The sequence below is a fragment of the Epargyreus clarus genome, unplaced genomic scaffold (genome assembly GCF_041222505.1).
Source record: "Epargyreus clarus isolate Ecla_fem2 unplaced genomic scaffold, WU_Ecla_fem_2.2 ptg000029l, whole genome shotgun sequence".
Classification (NCBI taxonomy): Eukaryota; Metazoa; Arthropoda; class Insecta; order Lepidoptera; family Hesperiidae; genus Epargyreus; species Epargyreus clarus.
In genome coordinates, this window is record NW_027332235.1 from 11,963,607 (window position 1) to 11,982,866 (window position 19,260).

Genomic DNA, 19,260 nt, shown 5'->3' on the forward strand with positions numbered 1-19,260 from the left:
ATACGTTATTGACTAATTCCTAGACTAGTTCTAACGTGAATCATTTTCTTGTGTACTATTTCTAACGTGACGTAACGTGGGTCTTTCGGTGGATGGGTGTGGATGTCTGCTGACTTTTTCTTTTTTTTTATAATATAGGAGTAGCAGACGAGCATGCAGTCCACCTGATGGTAAGTGGCTACTGCCGCCCATGGTCATCTGTAATCAACCCCAGATAAGATAAGATATACCTACCTGAGGTCGGCCACAGATGCGCCGCTACCCCTGAGGACTAAGCTGGAACGCCTCGGAAGTCTGTCTCCCTTACCACAACCTTCAAACCGGAACACATCAGCGCCTAACACTGCTGTTATGAGGCAGAAATAGGTGTGGCGGGGGTGCCGCCGGAGTCGAACCTCAAAGGGTTCTACCACCTTCAAAACCTACACATTAGGCGACCATCTTATACATAGGAATGGAAACGCATCCGTGGTCGGCTTCGGTAAAACCCTGTTTTATATAGAGTTGGTTACATATACATGGCGGCAGTGATCACTTACCATTAGGTAGAGTGCATACATATGCATGCGTTTGTTACTTCAATTTATAATCTAGCAATTAGTCTAATGGTTTGAAATTTGGTCTTTCATGCTGCGCCTCCAGGGTTCGATTCTTAATCAAGTACCTCTGTCATAAGTGTGTTAAAAAAACGATCACTTACTTAAATGGAAATGAAAAAATCGAGAGGAAACCGACATGACTAAGAGATATCTTTTAAAAATATTTAAGTTGTATGAATCTGACAGGAGATCCGTGCCCAGCAGTGGGGTAACAGTGGATTGACCACTATGGCCTAAACCCAAGCGGGAACCCATGCCCAGTAAGTATTGTTGGTCGAAGAAGTTATTATTTAGAAGAAAAATTTGACATTGACCCATTTTTTGCCGTGCCAATATCCAATACTAAGTCGTCACCATCCGTCAGTCCGTCAGTCATCCGCTCTACTGACATTGTTGGGTTTACAATTCAAGTACGTACACAGTATGATGTTACGTAAATAGGTACCAGATGTATTATTATGATCCACTTATATCAATACTTATACATATATATCTTACTTATTGTAAACATATGAGCAGTACCCTTAGTATAAAGTTTTAGGTTTTTACAAAAATGACTATTTTGATATTTGTTTACGTATTTGCCCATATATTTCCTATCAGCGCCCCTAGCGGATTGTATCAGAACTGATTGGAAATATATGGGAAATACGTAAACAAAAAAGTCATTTTAAATACGAATACTAAGGGTACAGTTCACACGCCATAGAAGTGAAAATTTTAGAAAACTAAACTTTGGAAATAGGGTGATTGTATAATAACCATGTTAATATATTTTATGTGTTGATCTTTTTTTGCCAACCCAATGTCTCGTTGGATTCGTATATTCTGTAGTACTGTGGGCTTTAGTTTTGCTGCCGGTAATGCTGAATAAGTATTCACATCAATGTTTATCCAAAGATAATATTGATATCCACTAACATTTTTCCCCTTTATACCCTCTTTAAGTTTCGATACGGCTATTGTATCGATATTGCTTGCACAATACGATTGTACAATATTATAAAGGTGGTAGAACTGCTGTTGGTTTGAAGGGTGTGGTAAGGGAAACATACTTTTCCGAGGCGTACCAGCTTAGTCACACTAACAAGAACTTTGAACGTCGTTATATTTCATTTAACGTATTATTTTGTAGCTTCTCTACGAAGGCTACGACGTAGACGCCTACGAGGGTCCAGACATGTTTATGGACAATATTTAATCAGAAGTGAAACTATGTCACCTTTATTTATAAAAATAAAAATAAATACATTTATAAGAAATGTACAAATTGGACTCACCCTTGTCCTTGTCATCCTTGGTGCGACTTTGGTCAAAGAATCCGGTGGTGAGCGCCTTCCTCTTCAGGAGGTAGGCTCTTCTTTTGGGCTTGGACGCTACCGCTGTTGCGTTTTCTGTGAGTGGAAGATACAATTTTACACAGGCTTTTAAAGTAACAGTAATATAAAGTTTGAATAAAAGTACTTCACTATAATACGACGTTTATGAACATGGTTTGAAATTCGTTTCGTCACATTAGAGGTCCAGGGTTCAAATACTAGGCACGCACCTCAATTTTGAAAAAAAGATTTTTAAACTTAGTCCTTTAAAACACTTTGTCAACATTAAAGTTAATGATAATAAAACAATACTACACATGTAGTTTCAAAAGTCAGATGTGCGTGCCGGGGATTCGAATCTCCGACTCAGAGTCCGAATTTCGAACTAAGCTACTAAGCTATTATTGCTTGTCTACTACTATTCATAAATAATTTCTGTAAACTATTTTTAACTTTCTAAGTACTCTTATAACAGTTTGAATAGTTACACGCTAAAAATATGCAAACAAATTATATTTCACGAAGGTGCCGCTAATAATTACATCAACCAAACATCAGTGATATAAACAGTTGTTCCAAATACCTCCAAATACATCAGTGAATATGGCATTCAGGGCCGAAAAAAGAGGATTCCTCCGAAAATAAACCGAAAACAAACAAACATCGTAACCGAAGTGTCGCAACATGATACTTGTTTTCAAGAAATCATTGCACACGCGCCGCCGCTGACTTCAGAAGGTGAGATAATGTTTTTAGCGTTTAAATGTTTTTAAAAACGGATCCCTTATAGGATCTTTATGGTTTTTCTGCCTGTTTTTTAATATAGGAGTAGCAGACGAGCATGATGGTTAGTGACTACTTCCGTCCGTGAACATCTGTAATCAACCCCAGATAAGATTAAATTCCTATCTGAGGTCGGCCATAGATGCGTCGATACTCCTGTACCCTTACCAGGAGTTTTTACGTTTTGACAAATATGACTGTTTTGTTATTTGTTTACGTATTTGCCCATACAATTGCCAATCAGCGCCCCTAGTTATATCAGAAATGTAGTTGTATCAGAAATGTAGTGCCAGTAACGTAATATTAAATGTCTAAATTGACAAGATGGCGCTTTATGTTATGTCTCTCTTTTTTGCGAACATGTGAGGTAGACAAAAAGACTTGAGCACTTACTTGAGCATTTATTCAGTCTACTAAGCAAACGGAACAGAATAATGGATTGAGTAAATATAACGTAAAATTGTGGGATGTTTTGAAAACTCATGGTAAGGGTACTGAGGACTAAGTCGAAATGCTTCGGAAAAGTATGTCCTCTCTCTTACCACGCCCTTCAAATCAGAACACAGCAGCGCTTTGCACTGCTATTATAAGGCAGAACAAGTTGTGACTGTGGTGCAGCCGGAGTCGAAACACAAGGGGTTCTACCACCTATACAGGTGACGTAAAAATGTGGGGTCATCGAACTAGTATAGTTTGACCAGAGATATTTTTTTGCACTTTTTTTCGCTAGAAGGGTGTGGATACCGGCTGACTGAATGAAGTGACCATCTTAGCCCTCAGTGGTAATGCATGGTAATCAATCAATGATCAAAGTCCTCCTGGATTATATTTTGAAGGTGGTAGAACCCTTTGTGGTTCGACTCCGGCGGCACCACCGCTACACCTATTTCTACCTAATGACAACAGTGTGAAGCGCTGCTGTGTTCTGGTTTGAAGGGTGTGGTAAGGGCGACATACTTTTCCGAGGCGTTCCAGCTTACTCCTGAGAGTAGCGGCGCATCTGTGGCCGCGCTCAGGTGGGAATATCTAATCCTATCTGGGGTTGATTACAGATGTCACTGGGCGGCAGTAGCCACTTACCATCAGGTGGACTGTATGCTCGTCTGCTACTCCTATATTATAAAAAAAATATCGAGTTTCTAGCTGATATACATAAGAAGAAATCGACTTAGTTCCTAACAGTGGTCACGCGTCTATGACCAGTTTTAATTAAAACTACTATGCTATGCTGACTGGTTACAATGTCCGTGGATAGGAGAGCATTAACAATCAGGTGGACTACATGCTCCCTTGTCACTCCTATCTTACAAGCAAAAGCTAGTATTAAAACCACAAAAATTGTGTGTCCAAAACGGAAACCTATTATTTATTTACGCTCATTAAATTCGCTTCTCTTTTCATTTAGTTAATAAAGATTTATTTGACAACATTAAGAGGCTTATGACACACAGATTATAAGACGTTTTCACGAAAACAAAAATAAATAATATAAATTGATAAATGTATATTCTTACGAGACGAGGCGTTTATTGCTGGATGCTGCGTGAAACATTTTTATTTTAATAATGAATATGTTATTTAGTAAAGCATAAAAAAGTTAATATTTACTATGACTAAAATAAAAGATTAAATTTAGTTTGAATTTATTTTTTTAATTTTCTTTACAATTCGTTCTACCTTATAATAGCAGAGTTAGGTGATTCTAAATTGTACTTTGGGCGTGCAGTATGGGACAAGTATACAAGGCGTTCAAACTTATACCCTTTATTAATAAAATCCATCATGAATGCATCTGTGGTTGACCTCAGAGAGAAAATCAATCAGATATATGGTTGATTATATGGCTATACATGCTTGGTCTGCATGCTTGTTTGCTTCTACTGGGTAAGGGTAGTGCTGGAGCACTAAGAATTAGAATCCTGGAAAAGCAAGTCACGTTGATAAGGTAATATTTAGAGGTCACAATATATCTTTGATACTGACCTAAGCCGTTTATTGAGTTACTGGTAAATATATACGTCTGGTAAATATATTGGTCTCAGTCTATGGCCACATATTTTTATAATATAGGAGTAGCAGACGAGCATGCATTCCACCTGATGGTAAGTGGCTACTGACGTGCACGGACATCTGTAATCAACCCCAGATAGGATTAGATATTCCTACCTAAGGTCGGCCACAGATATGCCGCTGCCCCTTAGGACTAAGCTGAGACTCCTCCGGAAAGTATGTCTCCACACCCTTCAAACCAAAACACAGCAGCGCTGAACACTGCTGTTATTTATCCACATAGGGTTCTATCACCTTCAAACAGACTTTTTACAGACGAACTAGCAGAATTTTTTAAAGCGGCATCAAACATGCTTATGAGCAACAACATAGTTCAACCATACTTAAAATACTCATAGATGATTACCAAAGATCACAGCACAATTAGATAAATAGCTCATCTAATCTCCCGTAAATGATATAAATTAATACCTGTAGGTACACCTGTTTGTTGAGATGGCGCCGCCCACATCGCTATCTCAACATCGGATTACCGCATACTAGGGATGGCGATCTGATTCCGATTAATCGAAGAAACGATTTTGTAGGCAAAAAAATCGATTCGTTTAATCGATCTCTATTTTAATATTTCTCTTTCTTTCTATCCCTAGCCATCCATTCGATTCACTGAATCGATGTTTCGTCATAGAAAATCGAAATTCAATTTTTCAATCGAAATTCGAAGGTGATTGAGTATTACGAACTTTTGTAAATGTGTTATAGACATTTTCTCGCTGAGGAATACGTATTTCAGAGATTGTTTGGTTCTACTTAATAACATGGTAGCTACCTCTCTGAATATATCGTTTTTATTATTAATCCAATTTAAAAAATGGAAAAGGATCGTTTTTTGGAAAATCAACTCTTTAGGGATTTATCACACTTCGATTTGAATCGATTCAAGAATCAATCTTTTTCGGAGAGAATCATCATCCCTAACGCATACACTAATTTCAAATATGCAGCTAATTTCGTGTAGGTAGCAAGCAGGTGTGTTTGTTTGTAAGTTTATAAAACGTTGAATTAATTTTCGTCTACATTAACTCGTTTGCCTAATTTTAGGGGGTTTCTCTAGGAATCTGTTAGGTTTTTTAATGTGTGTGTACCAAATTATACAGTCAAAGACTAAATTGCTTCTTTGGGGCAGTTTATTCAAAATAAGTGTAAGTAAATGAGCAACTGTTTTTATGATTTTGTTTTTTTTTTATTTTGTTTCTTTTTCTATGATTTGAAAATGTTGTTGGCAATTAGTTGACAGGCAGCGAAGGATAATGTTTTTCATATGTTTGCATGTCGCATTTTTCGACATGCCCTGTACCCTTACCATGAGTTTTTACGTTTAGAAAAATATGACTATTTTCGTATTTGTTTACGTTTTTGCCCATACAATTCCCAATCAGCGCCCCTAGCGGTTTGTATCCGAACTATAATGTCAGTAACGTAACAATAAATGTCTAAATTGACAAAATGTCGTTTTATGTTTTGTCTCTCTTTTTTCAGAACATGTGAGGGAGTCAAAAAGTTCATCGTCACTTGAGCACTTACGTATCGTTACGTTTACTCAGTGGTGCACTTTCGACAACTCATTCTACTGAAGCAAACGGAACAGAATAATGGATTGAGTAAACGTAACGTAAAATTGTGGGATGTTTTGAAAACTCGTACTAAGGGTACTGCAGTCCAAATGGCTTGACGGATTTGAACGTGTCATACGTTTTGTCTATGTAAATTGTGAGAGTAATATGAGCTATAGGTATTTTTTAACAATCGGGTTTTTTGTTTTTATTATAACAATTGAAAGGTGGTAGAGCCCTTTGTGGTTCGACTCCGGTGGCACCACCGCCACACCTATTTCTGCCTAATAACAGCAGTGTTACGCGCTGCTGTGTTCCGTTTTGAAGGGTGTGATGAGGGAGACATACTTTTCCGAGGCGTTCCAGCTTAGTCCTCAGGGGTAGCGGCGCATCTGTGGCCGACCTCAGGTAGGAATATCTATCCTATCTAGGGTAGATTACAGATGTCCATGGGCGGCAGTAGCCACTTACCATCAGGTGGACTGCATGCTCGTCTGCTACTCCTATATTATATAAAAAAAAAACAATTCTCTAGTTTACGTGTTTATGGGTGCCTGCGCTTATATTTCAGGGAATATCTTTGATAGAAAACTTATCCTATAAGTTTCGGTAGTAAGTATCCTATCAGGTTTCCACGCTCCAAAAAAACAGTCATCCATTGAAGGGCGGACCGCACACGTCACACTTAACCCGACATACGACTCGTATTAAATCTCACTTAAAAATATGAGTAATGCATTTTGTAACTCAGAGGCGATGAAAAAATGAAGGAAATATGACAAAAATATGACAGCCGACAAACATGTGCAATGTCAAATAGGATTATTTTTACATAAACTATTATTAAATGTGTGGACAGAATTAGAAACTCTAGTTGTCTCTTTATAGCTCTTGGAAGTACCGGATGCATAAACATGACAGTGATGAGAGGTTGGTAAAGTGGAAGTTTTTTCTTGGATGGATCAGCTGTTTTTAAATTCATGAAAATTATGTTTCATTTGTATTTGTACTCGTATCAAAGATCTAGAAAAGCCGGTAAGACTCGTGGTTCAACTCCGGAGACTCTGTCATCACGTCTAGTTTTGCCGCATGACAGTATTAGGCGCTACTGCATTCTGGTTTGAAGCTTGTGGCAAGAAACACTTATACGAAGCGCTCCACCACAGGGTTAGCATTCGTCGCTATCTGGCTGACCATGTATGACTTCAGTGCGATGTGAGGTAACTGTGACGATGTGAGGTGAAAAATAACAAAGTGTGCCTAGCTAGGAATAGAACCTAGATCTATTTTCAGACTGACATAGTGGTATTACTGTACCACATTATTACGAGAAATTGCTATAAACAGCATATCGGTATGCTTCACATTTTAAACAAAAAAAAAACCTATACAGTTATTTTGATGATAGAAGAAAAAAATATTGTAACTGAAAATGTATAAATGCTTCCATAGGCCCTGTAATAATGAAGACATTTCATCTCATTCCACAACAGACGAATGAAGACAACGTAAGATAACATCGAAGAAAATCCGAGATGAAAGACTGGCAAGTATCAAAACATTGATCATGTGGGAATGCACCGTGAGAAGATTGACAGAATTGTGATTATCGGTAAAACGATAGATTGATTCAGAAAACTGGTCCAAGGGAATATTAAACAGCACATATAATGTATAGATATAGGAATATATGTTTTGTATAGATTTTTAACACGCTTTTATTAGCTTGGGCTGTATGCATGTATGTATGTATGTACGTAACAGTAACGGAATCTTTGAACCTGATTTCTATCCACTTTGAACGTTCAGTTTAATTCAAAATTATCAAAAACCGATGACAATACACGATTTTAACGTGTACGGCAGTGTCTCCGGAGTTGAACCACGAAGGCTTTTATTACCTTTGAAATTAATAGAACCGCATTTTACAAGACATTTTTTCTTTCATTATAACAAATTGTTAGGTTTTGATTTTAAGGGTTGATATAGTAAGGTAGAATACTTACCCGAGGCATTCCACGTCCTGAGTGATGGTTGTGACTGCATGTAATGGTCTTTAATCCTATCAGGGGTAGAATACAAATTACCGCCAGGGACCGCTTAATTATTGGATAGAATGCGTATTTGCTATTATTAAGCAGATAAAAGGCAAAACTATTAACTAATACCAGGCGATCATAAGCAATAGATGTATGAGTGACAGATCAATCAACAGTGTATACCACTACGACTTTAGTCCGACCAAATGTGTTTGATCCACGACGTCGCAACCGATCCATCACATGATGCGTGGGCGAACACTATCTTTATAAAAATACCTGCCATTTCATGATTCATCGCAATAAAATTATCAAGCACCCATTCGAAAATAATTTCGGTATGTTTTCCAATTGTTGATGGCCCGTGGATGAGTTATGGAGATTTGAATTCAAACGATACGTAAATAAAATGGTTGGTTTTAGATTTATGATTTTTCTGGTCGGTTATTGGTTGATGACACATTTTAGTATCTCATCACTGAATTTAAAATTTGAAAATATTATGAGAGCATATTAACTTTCCTGCTTTGTTGGGAATTGAATTGACCTGATGAATAAGAATTTTTATATTATCCGAAGCAAAACATTTTTGCCAAAGATCTGTCAAAAGTTGCCCTAGAGGTTACTTTTTAATTTTCAACAGCCTTAAGCACAAGTATAGTTTCGCTGAGAACCACAGAACACGCACAATTTCTTGTTTGAAGCATTTCCTGCGTTTCAGTGGAAGGCTGAAGACTTATGTACATATGAAAATTAAAATAATTAATATCTTAGTCCTCAGGAGTAACGCATGATTAGGTTCAGGTAGAACCCCCGTCCTATAAAGATTTGATTACAGATTTCCATATGCAATTACCATCAAGTATACTGCATGGTCGTTTGTAACTTCTGTACTAAAAAAACGAAATTACAAATTCTCAAACTACTCAAAACATACAAAGATGCTGTCATGACATCATCGAAAAAAATCCGTCTGGATCGCCCCAATTCCAGCTCACGTGGTTGCAATAACTGCACCGACGCGTTTGCTCCGGAATGCCCACAAATTGCACAGAGTTGCATTCTCACCGACAGCATTGTCACATGCGAACGTATTTAAGATAATGTACGAGAGTAACATACGTCGGATTCCGGCCGCTATTTATATACTAACTACGATTACCGCGAGCTGATACTTCGTTTGTTACGGCTCCGAGATTATCTTGATGCGTTTCTAGATCACTTTCGTTGATTTTGATGGAATCAACACCCACATTAATGCTATGAATAACGAATGCTGACTTGACGTTTTGCTGATTTATAAATAGGCATGTAATTTTGAAACATGTTTTCGTATTAGTACAGGTTTTTCAATGCCAGGTTATAAGCTTTATACAACAATGTGCTCATACTGTGTCCTGTTAGCCCATAAAGATACATCTGACTAGGGAATTAAAACGCAATTAGTAGATCTATGGCCGTACCTAAGAACCGTTCTTCGATGATTCTTAGGTACGGTACCAAAGATACAAAGGAGATGTTTCATTTTCGGCCATCTCATGTACACTATATCTAAAAAACACGAATAATTTGTATAATTGAAGAAAAATACACATATATTTTGATAACCTAAAGTATTCCTGTTTAAAAATATTTAAAATAAGCATTCCTCATTGAAATATTAAATATGGCGGAATACTGTCAATGTCAAGTTTTCAAAACTGTGGATCTCGGTCAGGGAACCTATATGTACCCCACACATAGGTTACTCTTTGGATGTCGGTAATTCTGTATTTCGCTGTTTCTGTCGTAAAGTTATTGTTACCTTAGTACTTTACAATCTGGCTTTTGTTTTCGGTATCCCGTCATTATTTCTGAATTTAATTAATTATTTATAATAATTATTACAAAACCTTTTAAATAGTATCTGGTTTAGATGTAAGTGACATGCCAAATTAAAAAGAAGAAGTTGTCAATTTGATATGTGTAAAAGTGGATATATACATATTATAATATTATATTAGTGGAATCCTATGTAAACGTGGAATAAATATGTACTGATGAGAAGATTCCATTTCAATCCTAAATATGTTTCTGCTCTGTGCTGCTTACGATTTTGGACTGATTCTACCTTACTTGTTTACCCAGCTTATGTTTTATGGACTCTTGTGATTTTCGTGCGATCGCTGTGGATTGTGTTGACAAGGATTCAATATCATCAGGTAAAATATATATCAGTTAGTTGAATTAATCGTGAAATAATCGTTAGTAATTTTAAACTGGAGAAGCTAATCTTTTTACATTTCTCTTTTTTTAGATAATTACAATAGCAAGACAAGGATATTCTTGGGATGACAAAATAGTCAATTATTATTGCAACTGCATCGCTGGGCAACGAACCGTACTCGTAGGTAGCTGCCCTCACATTGTTTGATGTTTGGGCTGAGCTCGTCACAGGCTATTACAGAACCTGCTACATGATTGGATGAAAATATTGATAAGGGAAGATATTGAAAATGAATAAAGAATGTATCTAAGTGAAGAATAAATAAAATATTATCTAAATGTATACTTAAAGTTGTTTTATTTACACACTTAAATGTTTTAACTTAAATAAATTGGTATAGAAGTACATATTATGGTATGTTAATTTTAAGTCAAGATTTATGAAAGTAAATATAATTAATGTTTATCAAATATAGGTATTGTTTCTCCAATACATACAATACAATATTTATATATCTACGCCCATTCGCGTAAAAGATATATTAAAAAGTATATAATGTATATAGTAAGTTAAAATAGAATGACAGATGACATTATTACAGTAATCACTACCGCCATGATGTTTTTCCACTGTTGTGTTGCAAGTTTAAGTGTAAATTATTGTTTTTTAACAATTAAAAGAAGCATGATTTGAAGAAAATTAACCCTTACGAATTGTTCTTTGCATGTTTTCTTAGTTTTTAGTATAGTGTACAAAAGGTGGCCGGGAGCCCATACATTTTGAAACATCTCCTTTTACAACTTTTACGTACGAAAAATTGTCAATTTGCCACAAAAATTGGATTGGCTAACTAATAAAGGCCGTTAATAGATAGACTTCACGATCATTGCTCAGGTATGTCAAAAAGCAATAACAGTGAAACAACCAACGAAATTCCAGGCGAATGATTCCTAGCGATTATGCTGAAGGTCAGACATGAAATAATCAAGACACAGACATAAACACCCTGTAATCCTGAAAACAAACCAGACCAAACACCGACCCTTTCTCGCAACCCAAACAGTGTCTGCGAATTGTATATCAATAGACATTAGCTATTAAAACATTTTGATTATTGTTCATGCATATTTACAAATGTATGTTTGTTCAATTAAAAGATTAACACAACTTTTTTTGGAACTATTGACATTTTTAAATAAGAAATTTATTTTAAGTGTCAACTGTGCCTTCAATGCAAAGAGAGTCTTCTCTTTTTGTAAATCATGTTAAAATTAAAATAATTATCATTAATACGCTCATGATTTTCCATTACTGTTTTAAATGTACCGATTAGATACTATTAATTTATTATAGGAAATAATAGAAATTTACATAGTTTGAGAAAGTAAATTATATTATTATTATATATCCTATTATCATTTAACAGATCAACTTGTGTTATTTTCCCCCATAACGAAACACCTTTCGAAATGATAAGCTTTTTTATAATATAGGAGCAGCAGACGAGCATGCAGTCCACTCGATGGAAAGTGGCTACTGCAGCCTTTGGACATCTGCAATAAACCTCAAATAAGATTAGATATTCCTACCTAGGGTGGCCATAGACGCGCCGCGACCCCCGAGGACTAACCTGGAACGCCTCGGAAAAGTATGTCTCCCTTACCATACCCTTCAAACTAGAACAAAGCAGCGCTTAACACTGCTGTTATGAGGCAGAAATAGGTGTGGCGGTGGTGCCGCCGGAGTCACCACAAAGGGTTCTACATAACTTTTTGCCCACCAATCGTACTCGTGTCTGCGTCTCCCATCTGTATACTAGACACACCGGAGACTCACGTGTCTTCAAAGATTTGCATTTTCAACCTATTCGAATTCCAACGGATTCTGATTGGCAGTTGTTATGTGAAGTTGCCAACACATTAAATCATATCTCCTACCGACTGAATTATTGTGTTCACGTTTCACTTCACTACGGCGCGTCGTTCAGCCGATTTTAGAACTGAATTACTAGCGATAGGAGCTATTTGATGCGCCGTCGTGAGTTGAACTTTCTGTACTCTGTATACAGAGAAAGCATTCGTGGATTTGGTTTGAGAAATCGATTTATTTATCTTCTGTCTGCGTGTGGGATAAACAAGAAATATGATTTCAATTCTAGTTTAGAATATTTTTAGGGTTGCTTGTGTTATAATATATTGAATAATATTTTTAGATCATCCATCCTTTTTAATGGATTTCTTAATTAAACGAAATCCTATTGAAGAATACTTCTTTAAATAATAAAATAATATTTATTTTAAACGCTACCAAAAAATTCGTTACTACAATGACAGCATCTACAAACCTCAAAAAAAATACACACCATAGCCTACCTAGACATCAAGTAATTGGCCATTTATGGACAATGTTTTCGTAATAAGTACTTAGCGTAAATATTTTATTAACTATAAATATACTGATTTATTTTCGGAGGGACGAGTATAAAAACATGTCTTGTTCGGATTATTCTTGGAAATAGTTTACCTACATGTGTCTGAAATCGCCATCAGTACTATTGATATGTTTTCGCGTTATACCGAAAATAAAGTTTATAAAGGCCTTTACTCTAAAAATAACCAAGCTTGTTTGTCTCTGTTCTAATATTTCTGGGTATTTAATGCAATGTAATAGGCAAAAACATTTTAAATCGAATATATTAAATGTTTTTGCCAAATAATTCTTATACTTGGAAGTGAGACTCCAATATTTTCGTCGATAAAAGTAGCTAGCAAATTTAAAGTCTTCTATCATGTCTTGATAGTTCAGACGAAATCTGTTCTACTTTTACAACGAAAAACAACGTAAAAATTAAATAACATGCTTCGTTCGTTAGACTCAGAACCTATGTTTTCCGTATAAATGTTTATAATCATATTAGCTGACCCGGCAAACGTTGTTGTAATATAAATAAAAAAATGTTAAAGGTGAACAACCCTTACCACTTAGGGGTATGAAAAATAGTTAGTAGCCAATTCTCAGACCTACTGAATATGCATATAAAATTTGGTGAAAATCGGCAAAACCGTTTCGGAGGAGTACGGTAACTAAAATTGTGACACGAGATTTTTATATACAACATATTTATTTCTATTTCAATCAAATTGTTTTCATAAAACCGGAGACCTGTCTCTTCATAATTATAAAAGTGTTTCACTTTGATTTCAACACGAATCAATTTCTCATAATTACAAAACAGGAGAAAACATTAATGATATTCTTTTATGTCGGTGCCAAATGTGTGTGTAGTGTGAGTTTGGATAATAAATTGCTATTGAATTCTAACATATTTCGGTGCAAGAATAAGCCTCGTTTGCCAACACTCACTGGTAAAATTATAAACCACCTACCAAGATTCTTAATCAAAAATAATCTTAACAAACTCATCAAAAAGAGCATCATGTGATCGGTACAGCTAGCGACATTTTCATTCGAGCGTTGCCAACTTTAGAATATGTACAGGATGGTTTTAAAAGTAAACGGAAATATAAGGCATAGTTTCGTTTACGTAGTAACTATTTATTAATTTGTGGTTTCGTGTGTCTGATTAAAGTGAGACGTATAAATTGACAATAATTCCCAAAGATTAAGTTAAAGTAAAATACTGCAAATATAACACATTTAAATAGTGTGTGTGAAATATCAGTACATTTAAATAAATAAATATTATAACCAGAAAACAACTGTATAATAAATATTGACGCTTGAGAGATAATTGAAATCATAATAATGACATAATAACCTAACAAAATTAATCAGTACATTTCAGGGGTAATAAAAACGTGAACAAAAATTAAAAATCCAATAAACAAACAAAACAAAATCGAAAACGACAAAGTATTTTCTACATCTATGTATACGTTTACTATATGTTTCAAAAATATTTTGAATATGTGTACATAATGTACATACTGACTATAGATTTATTATATGTACATTTTAATACACGCTGTATAACGCCCTATTGTCACTTGGGCGGTGCCTGAGTGACGTCAGAGCACGTCACCTTTGCGTAACGGAGCGTCCGTCTACGTATTTATTTAAAGCGGCCATCTTGTAAATAGCACATGTGTTGCATGTGTCATTATATTTATAGAAACACACGAGTAGGTCACCTGTGAGGTACGTTTTTAAATCATTTGTTCGCAGAAATCGCCGTTAAAGTGCCATTACGGAAATAGAACATGCTGTAAATGCGCGTGCGAGGGAGATGGATAGACGTTTGTACGTTTCTTCTTCTGTTTTAATTATCGAACATAATAGTAATATGCAGACTTGTAGATATGATGCGATTAGAAATTACACGTAACAATAAATTTGCACAGATCTTAGGTATATAAAGAATATTAACGAATCTTTATCTACCTGTTTTTCAAAAAGTATTTTATTAAATATCCTGTACATGAAATCAAAACAAAACAGAAACTACTATTTGGTTATCAAAACGTTTTTTACAATGTTATTACAGTAATAATTACAGAAACTAAAAATTAAGACGTAAGAAACAATAACGCTTAAATTCGTTCATCAATCAACATTTTTTCTGTAATTGTAAAAACATAGTCATCAATATTCTCATGATTTAAATAATATATTAATTTTTAAATGATGGACATGTGAATCTATTCATAATTATTTAATGAACGAAATTAAATATAAATAGTCTCATAGATTCGGATCAATCATGTTGCTACCCTTAAGTACTAAGTTAAAAAGCCTTATGTAAAAAATCACTCTCGTACCATACTTCATACTAGAGTGTTAATCTTAGCAATGATAGCCTCGTGGATAAAAAGCTCAGCCTCTCGATCGGAGGGTCCGGGGTTCAAATCCGAAGCTGACTTTTCAAAGTTATGTGTATTAGAAGTGAATGATCACTTGCTTTAATGGTGAAGGAAAACGTCTTGAGAAAACCTTTCATATCAGGTATGCAGGTTTCCTCACGATGTTTTCCTTTGAATACCTTAAAAGCTTAAAAAAAAGTTTAGAAAAAATTCGGTAGTCTACCAATACGCACTTGGCCAGCGCGGTGGATAATCGCCTAATCCATCTCACTCTGAGAAGAGACCCGTGCTCAACAGTGGGATAGTAATGACAACGAAAAACACTTTCTTACCATACTCCATATTAGAGTGTTAGTCATCATAGGTTTCATTTCTTATTTTTATTTTATCCCTAATTTATAAGATTAATATATTTTTCGACCTTGAAAAGTGATCGAAGTAGTGATTCCTCGTAACACATGATAATTTCGTCAACAACAATTTGCCATTTGTTAAAGCTTTCTTAGAAATTGGTAATGTTTACTTCAGATTAGATTTATTTACGCTTTTACCTTGTTTCTTCAAATTAATCATCATAGCTCAGACTATGAGTTCTAGGAACCGCATTACAAATATGTAGATGGAGACGGAAAATAGATGATTTTGTACTAAATATTTTGAAAACAACTTATTTTTATACAGGTTTTACGACATAATATAAATTATAACCTATATACGACATAATTTTAAAGGTGGTAGAACCCTTTGTGGTTCGACTCCGGCGGCACCACCGCCACACCTATTTCTACCTAATAACAGCAGTGTTAGGCGCTGCTGTGTTCCGGTTTGAAGGGTGTAATAAGGGAGACAGACTTTTCCGAGGCGTTCCAACTTAGTCCTCAGGGGTAGCGGCACATCTGTGGCCGACCTCAGGTAGGAATATCTAATTGATTACAGATGTCTATGGGCGGCAGTAGCCACTTACCATCAGGTGGACTGCATGCTCGTCTGCTACTCCTCTATTATAAAAAAAAACAATCGAGTATTTAAAAATACTAAATTATATAACACAGAATACGCTATTTCAGATTAAAATTTTAATTAAGGTTATTTTTGTGACTGACATAAACCACGACATAACTAACCTTACGTCATACGGTTGGGCCGTCAGACAGTGATATTATTTATTATCTAAGAACTCTCTTACTAGGTAGTTAGTAGACTAGGTAATACTTGTTTATAGTCATCAAGTCATAGCTTTCCTATAGCTGGACATAGAGGACCCTAAGATTCACTAAGAGAGGACTGTAAGAGTGAAGAGACTTTTAGAATCCACCAACCAAGTGACGATTTGCGGACTTAAAACTTTATGATAGGTAAATGTTTGCTTAAAAACGCCTGATCTCTTATTCTCAAGAAAAATGGAAACGTGATACACTTTTTATGATATTCTTCTAAAAATCCATCCATCCAGCTTTAAACTAGCAGTGATTCCGCGAAAGCTTAGGAAAACAAATGTCGACAGTGTCGAATGCGAATTCTTGGGAATCGATTATATATAACATAATACTAAAATTACATTCGAAAACATAATGTAAGGTGTTATGTATTAATATAGTTTAAGATACCGTAATGTATAATAATCTCGAACGCCTCTACAATTCACGTCTTTTTTCACGTGATAATCTGACGATTAAAAGTAGTGAAAAAAGTTTTCGTAACATGCCTTTGAGAAAGACAATTTTATACATCACATAAATAAGTAGAAATATTTCAAAAATAAAAATTATAAATTGCTAAACATCAATCATATCACAATCATCAAATTTAAAACCGATTTCCCCACTAGCAAAACTGCACTTACAATCACATAAATAAGCCGCAGATATGAGTAACGGTTCACGTTGATAACGTTGATGACACACGACAGAGAAATTGTTAAAAAAAAATTCCAAGTGCAAGTCGAACACGCACACGTAGGGTTCCGTACCACCAACATTTTCATATTTCTTTATTTTTTAGTATTTATAAGTATAGCAGCCACTGAAGTAAATACATTGTGACAATTTAAACTGTCTACCTATTACGGTTCAATAGATAAAGCGAAAAACGTCGAGAAATAGCGGTTTCTTATACGGCGATCCCCATTTATTTTAAACTTTTTTATTTTTAGTATTTGCTGTTATAGCGACCACCTTTGTACATACCCTGTAACAATTTCAAGTGTCTATCTATAACGGTTCAGGAGATAGAGCATTCTGACAGACGGACAGACGGCCAGATGGACAGATAGCGGAGTCTTAGTAGATGGATTCCGTTTTACCCTTTGGGTACGGAACCCTTAAAATCGTAAATTCCACATAAACGGCCGATGGACCGATAAAATTGAGGTGCATTGGCACGGGACCAAGTTTCGAAAGCCGACGACAACACTGATGAGTTTTCCGGGAATACCTAACTAGTGTATGATAGATGGGAAAAATAAGGAAGTGACAAGCCTAATACTCTCGTGTTGGCTGCAACTCTTTTTATATCTATCTTTTATGCACACTTCTCTACTCTACCTAAAATTAGGGGAATTCTGAAGCTTACCCCAATACTACTACTACTTTTTATACTCTATTGTTATTTACGGACGGGTTAGTGATTAAATCCTTTTTTTATGTCTTCAAATCGCCTGTATGGTCTTCGATAATATTTAACGACAGATACCTACATCTCGTTGACCGACGACTGAAGGCTTAATGTGACCTTCGAAGCATTTAATCGCATGTTGAAATGAAATTGTACCATTATTGACCAAAAATCTACGGGCGCCTTTTCTGTTGTGCGATTACGTCGGCACGCAAGCCACTTCCATGTACGAATCGCAAAAAGACTACAGAATCGCGCCATACAAAACGCGGATCAGGAAAAATATCCTACTACTTAACCGCACCTGTTCTTTGTTGATCGGTTATGGCCATAAACCAGAAAAAATCTATCATTAGTCAACAGTGACTTATTCACTCCGGTAGTAAATACGAGTATGTACGTATGTTATAAATTACAGTTCACTACCCATAGTATGAGGTTTTACGTTTTGACAAAAATAACTGTTATGGTTTTTGTTTACGTATTTTCCATATATTTCTAATATACTGATAAAAACCGATAGGGGTGCTAGGGGGGCAAAAAATACCCAAACAGTATTTTTTATTAAATCGTAAAAACTCATACTAAGGGTATAGAATACAGCAAAAACAATTGAAATTTGAAAAAGTCGGCAATGTACTATTATAGCAAGCGATCCTTACCTTCAGGTATCTTGATAGCGGTGCCGAGGTTGAGCTGCTGCAGGCGGGCTAACGCGGCCTGCTGCAGCGCGCGGCGCTCCACCTCCGACAGCGAGAGCAGCGAGCAGTCCGCCAGCCGCACGCACCGCCCGCTGCCGTCTGCCCAGCAACAGCTGCCCTGCACAACGCGTCACGTCATCACACCGGAACAATATAGGTTTATCAGAGGTACTACAGGCTACAGGTTTTAGAACACCTTGTGGGATGCCTCCGGCGACACTACCGACACACTGATTTTTATTGTCAGAGGTACAGGTTTCAGAACCCCTTTTGGTTCGAATCCGCAGACACCACCGACAGTCGACACACGTATGTTTGCCTTATATATGTATAAATATCCCCTTATTTTGTACTGTTAATTTGTTCTTGTTGTCAAACGTATTATTTGTATGTTTATATTGCATTACGTAATAGAGCTATTTCTTTCTTTCTTTCAATAATAGCGCTGCTGTATTCTGGTTTAAAGGGTGTGGTAAGAGAGATATGTTTTTGCTAGGTGTCCCAACTCTTTCCTCAAGGGTAGCGGCGCATACAGATGGCCACAGGGCCAACCTCAG

General features: G+C 36.0%; 1 protein-coding gene across 3 annotated transcripts in view; it reads right to left on the reverse strand.

Moving 5' to 3' along the window:
* Positions 1–19,260, reverse strand: part of RhoGAP102A (Rho GTPase activating protein at 102A) — a 66,633-nt gene that overhangs the window by 37,803 nt on the left and 9,570 nt on the right. For 2 of the 3 annotated variants that reach the window (XM_073089301.1, XM_073089300.1), the window contains 2 exons: positions 18,665–18,821; positions 1,880–1,993 (listed from right to left, as the gene is read on the reverse strand). In XM_073089301.1, the coding sequence (XP_072945402.1) occupies positions 1,880–1,993; positions 18,665–18,821 (271 nt within the window). The remainder of the gene's footprint in view (positions 1–1,879; positions 1,994–18,664; positions 18,822–19,260) is intronic. The other variant, XM_073089302.1, reaches the window with a different exon arrangement.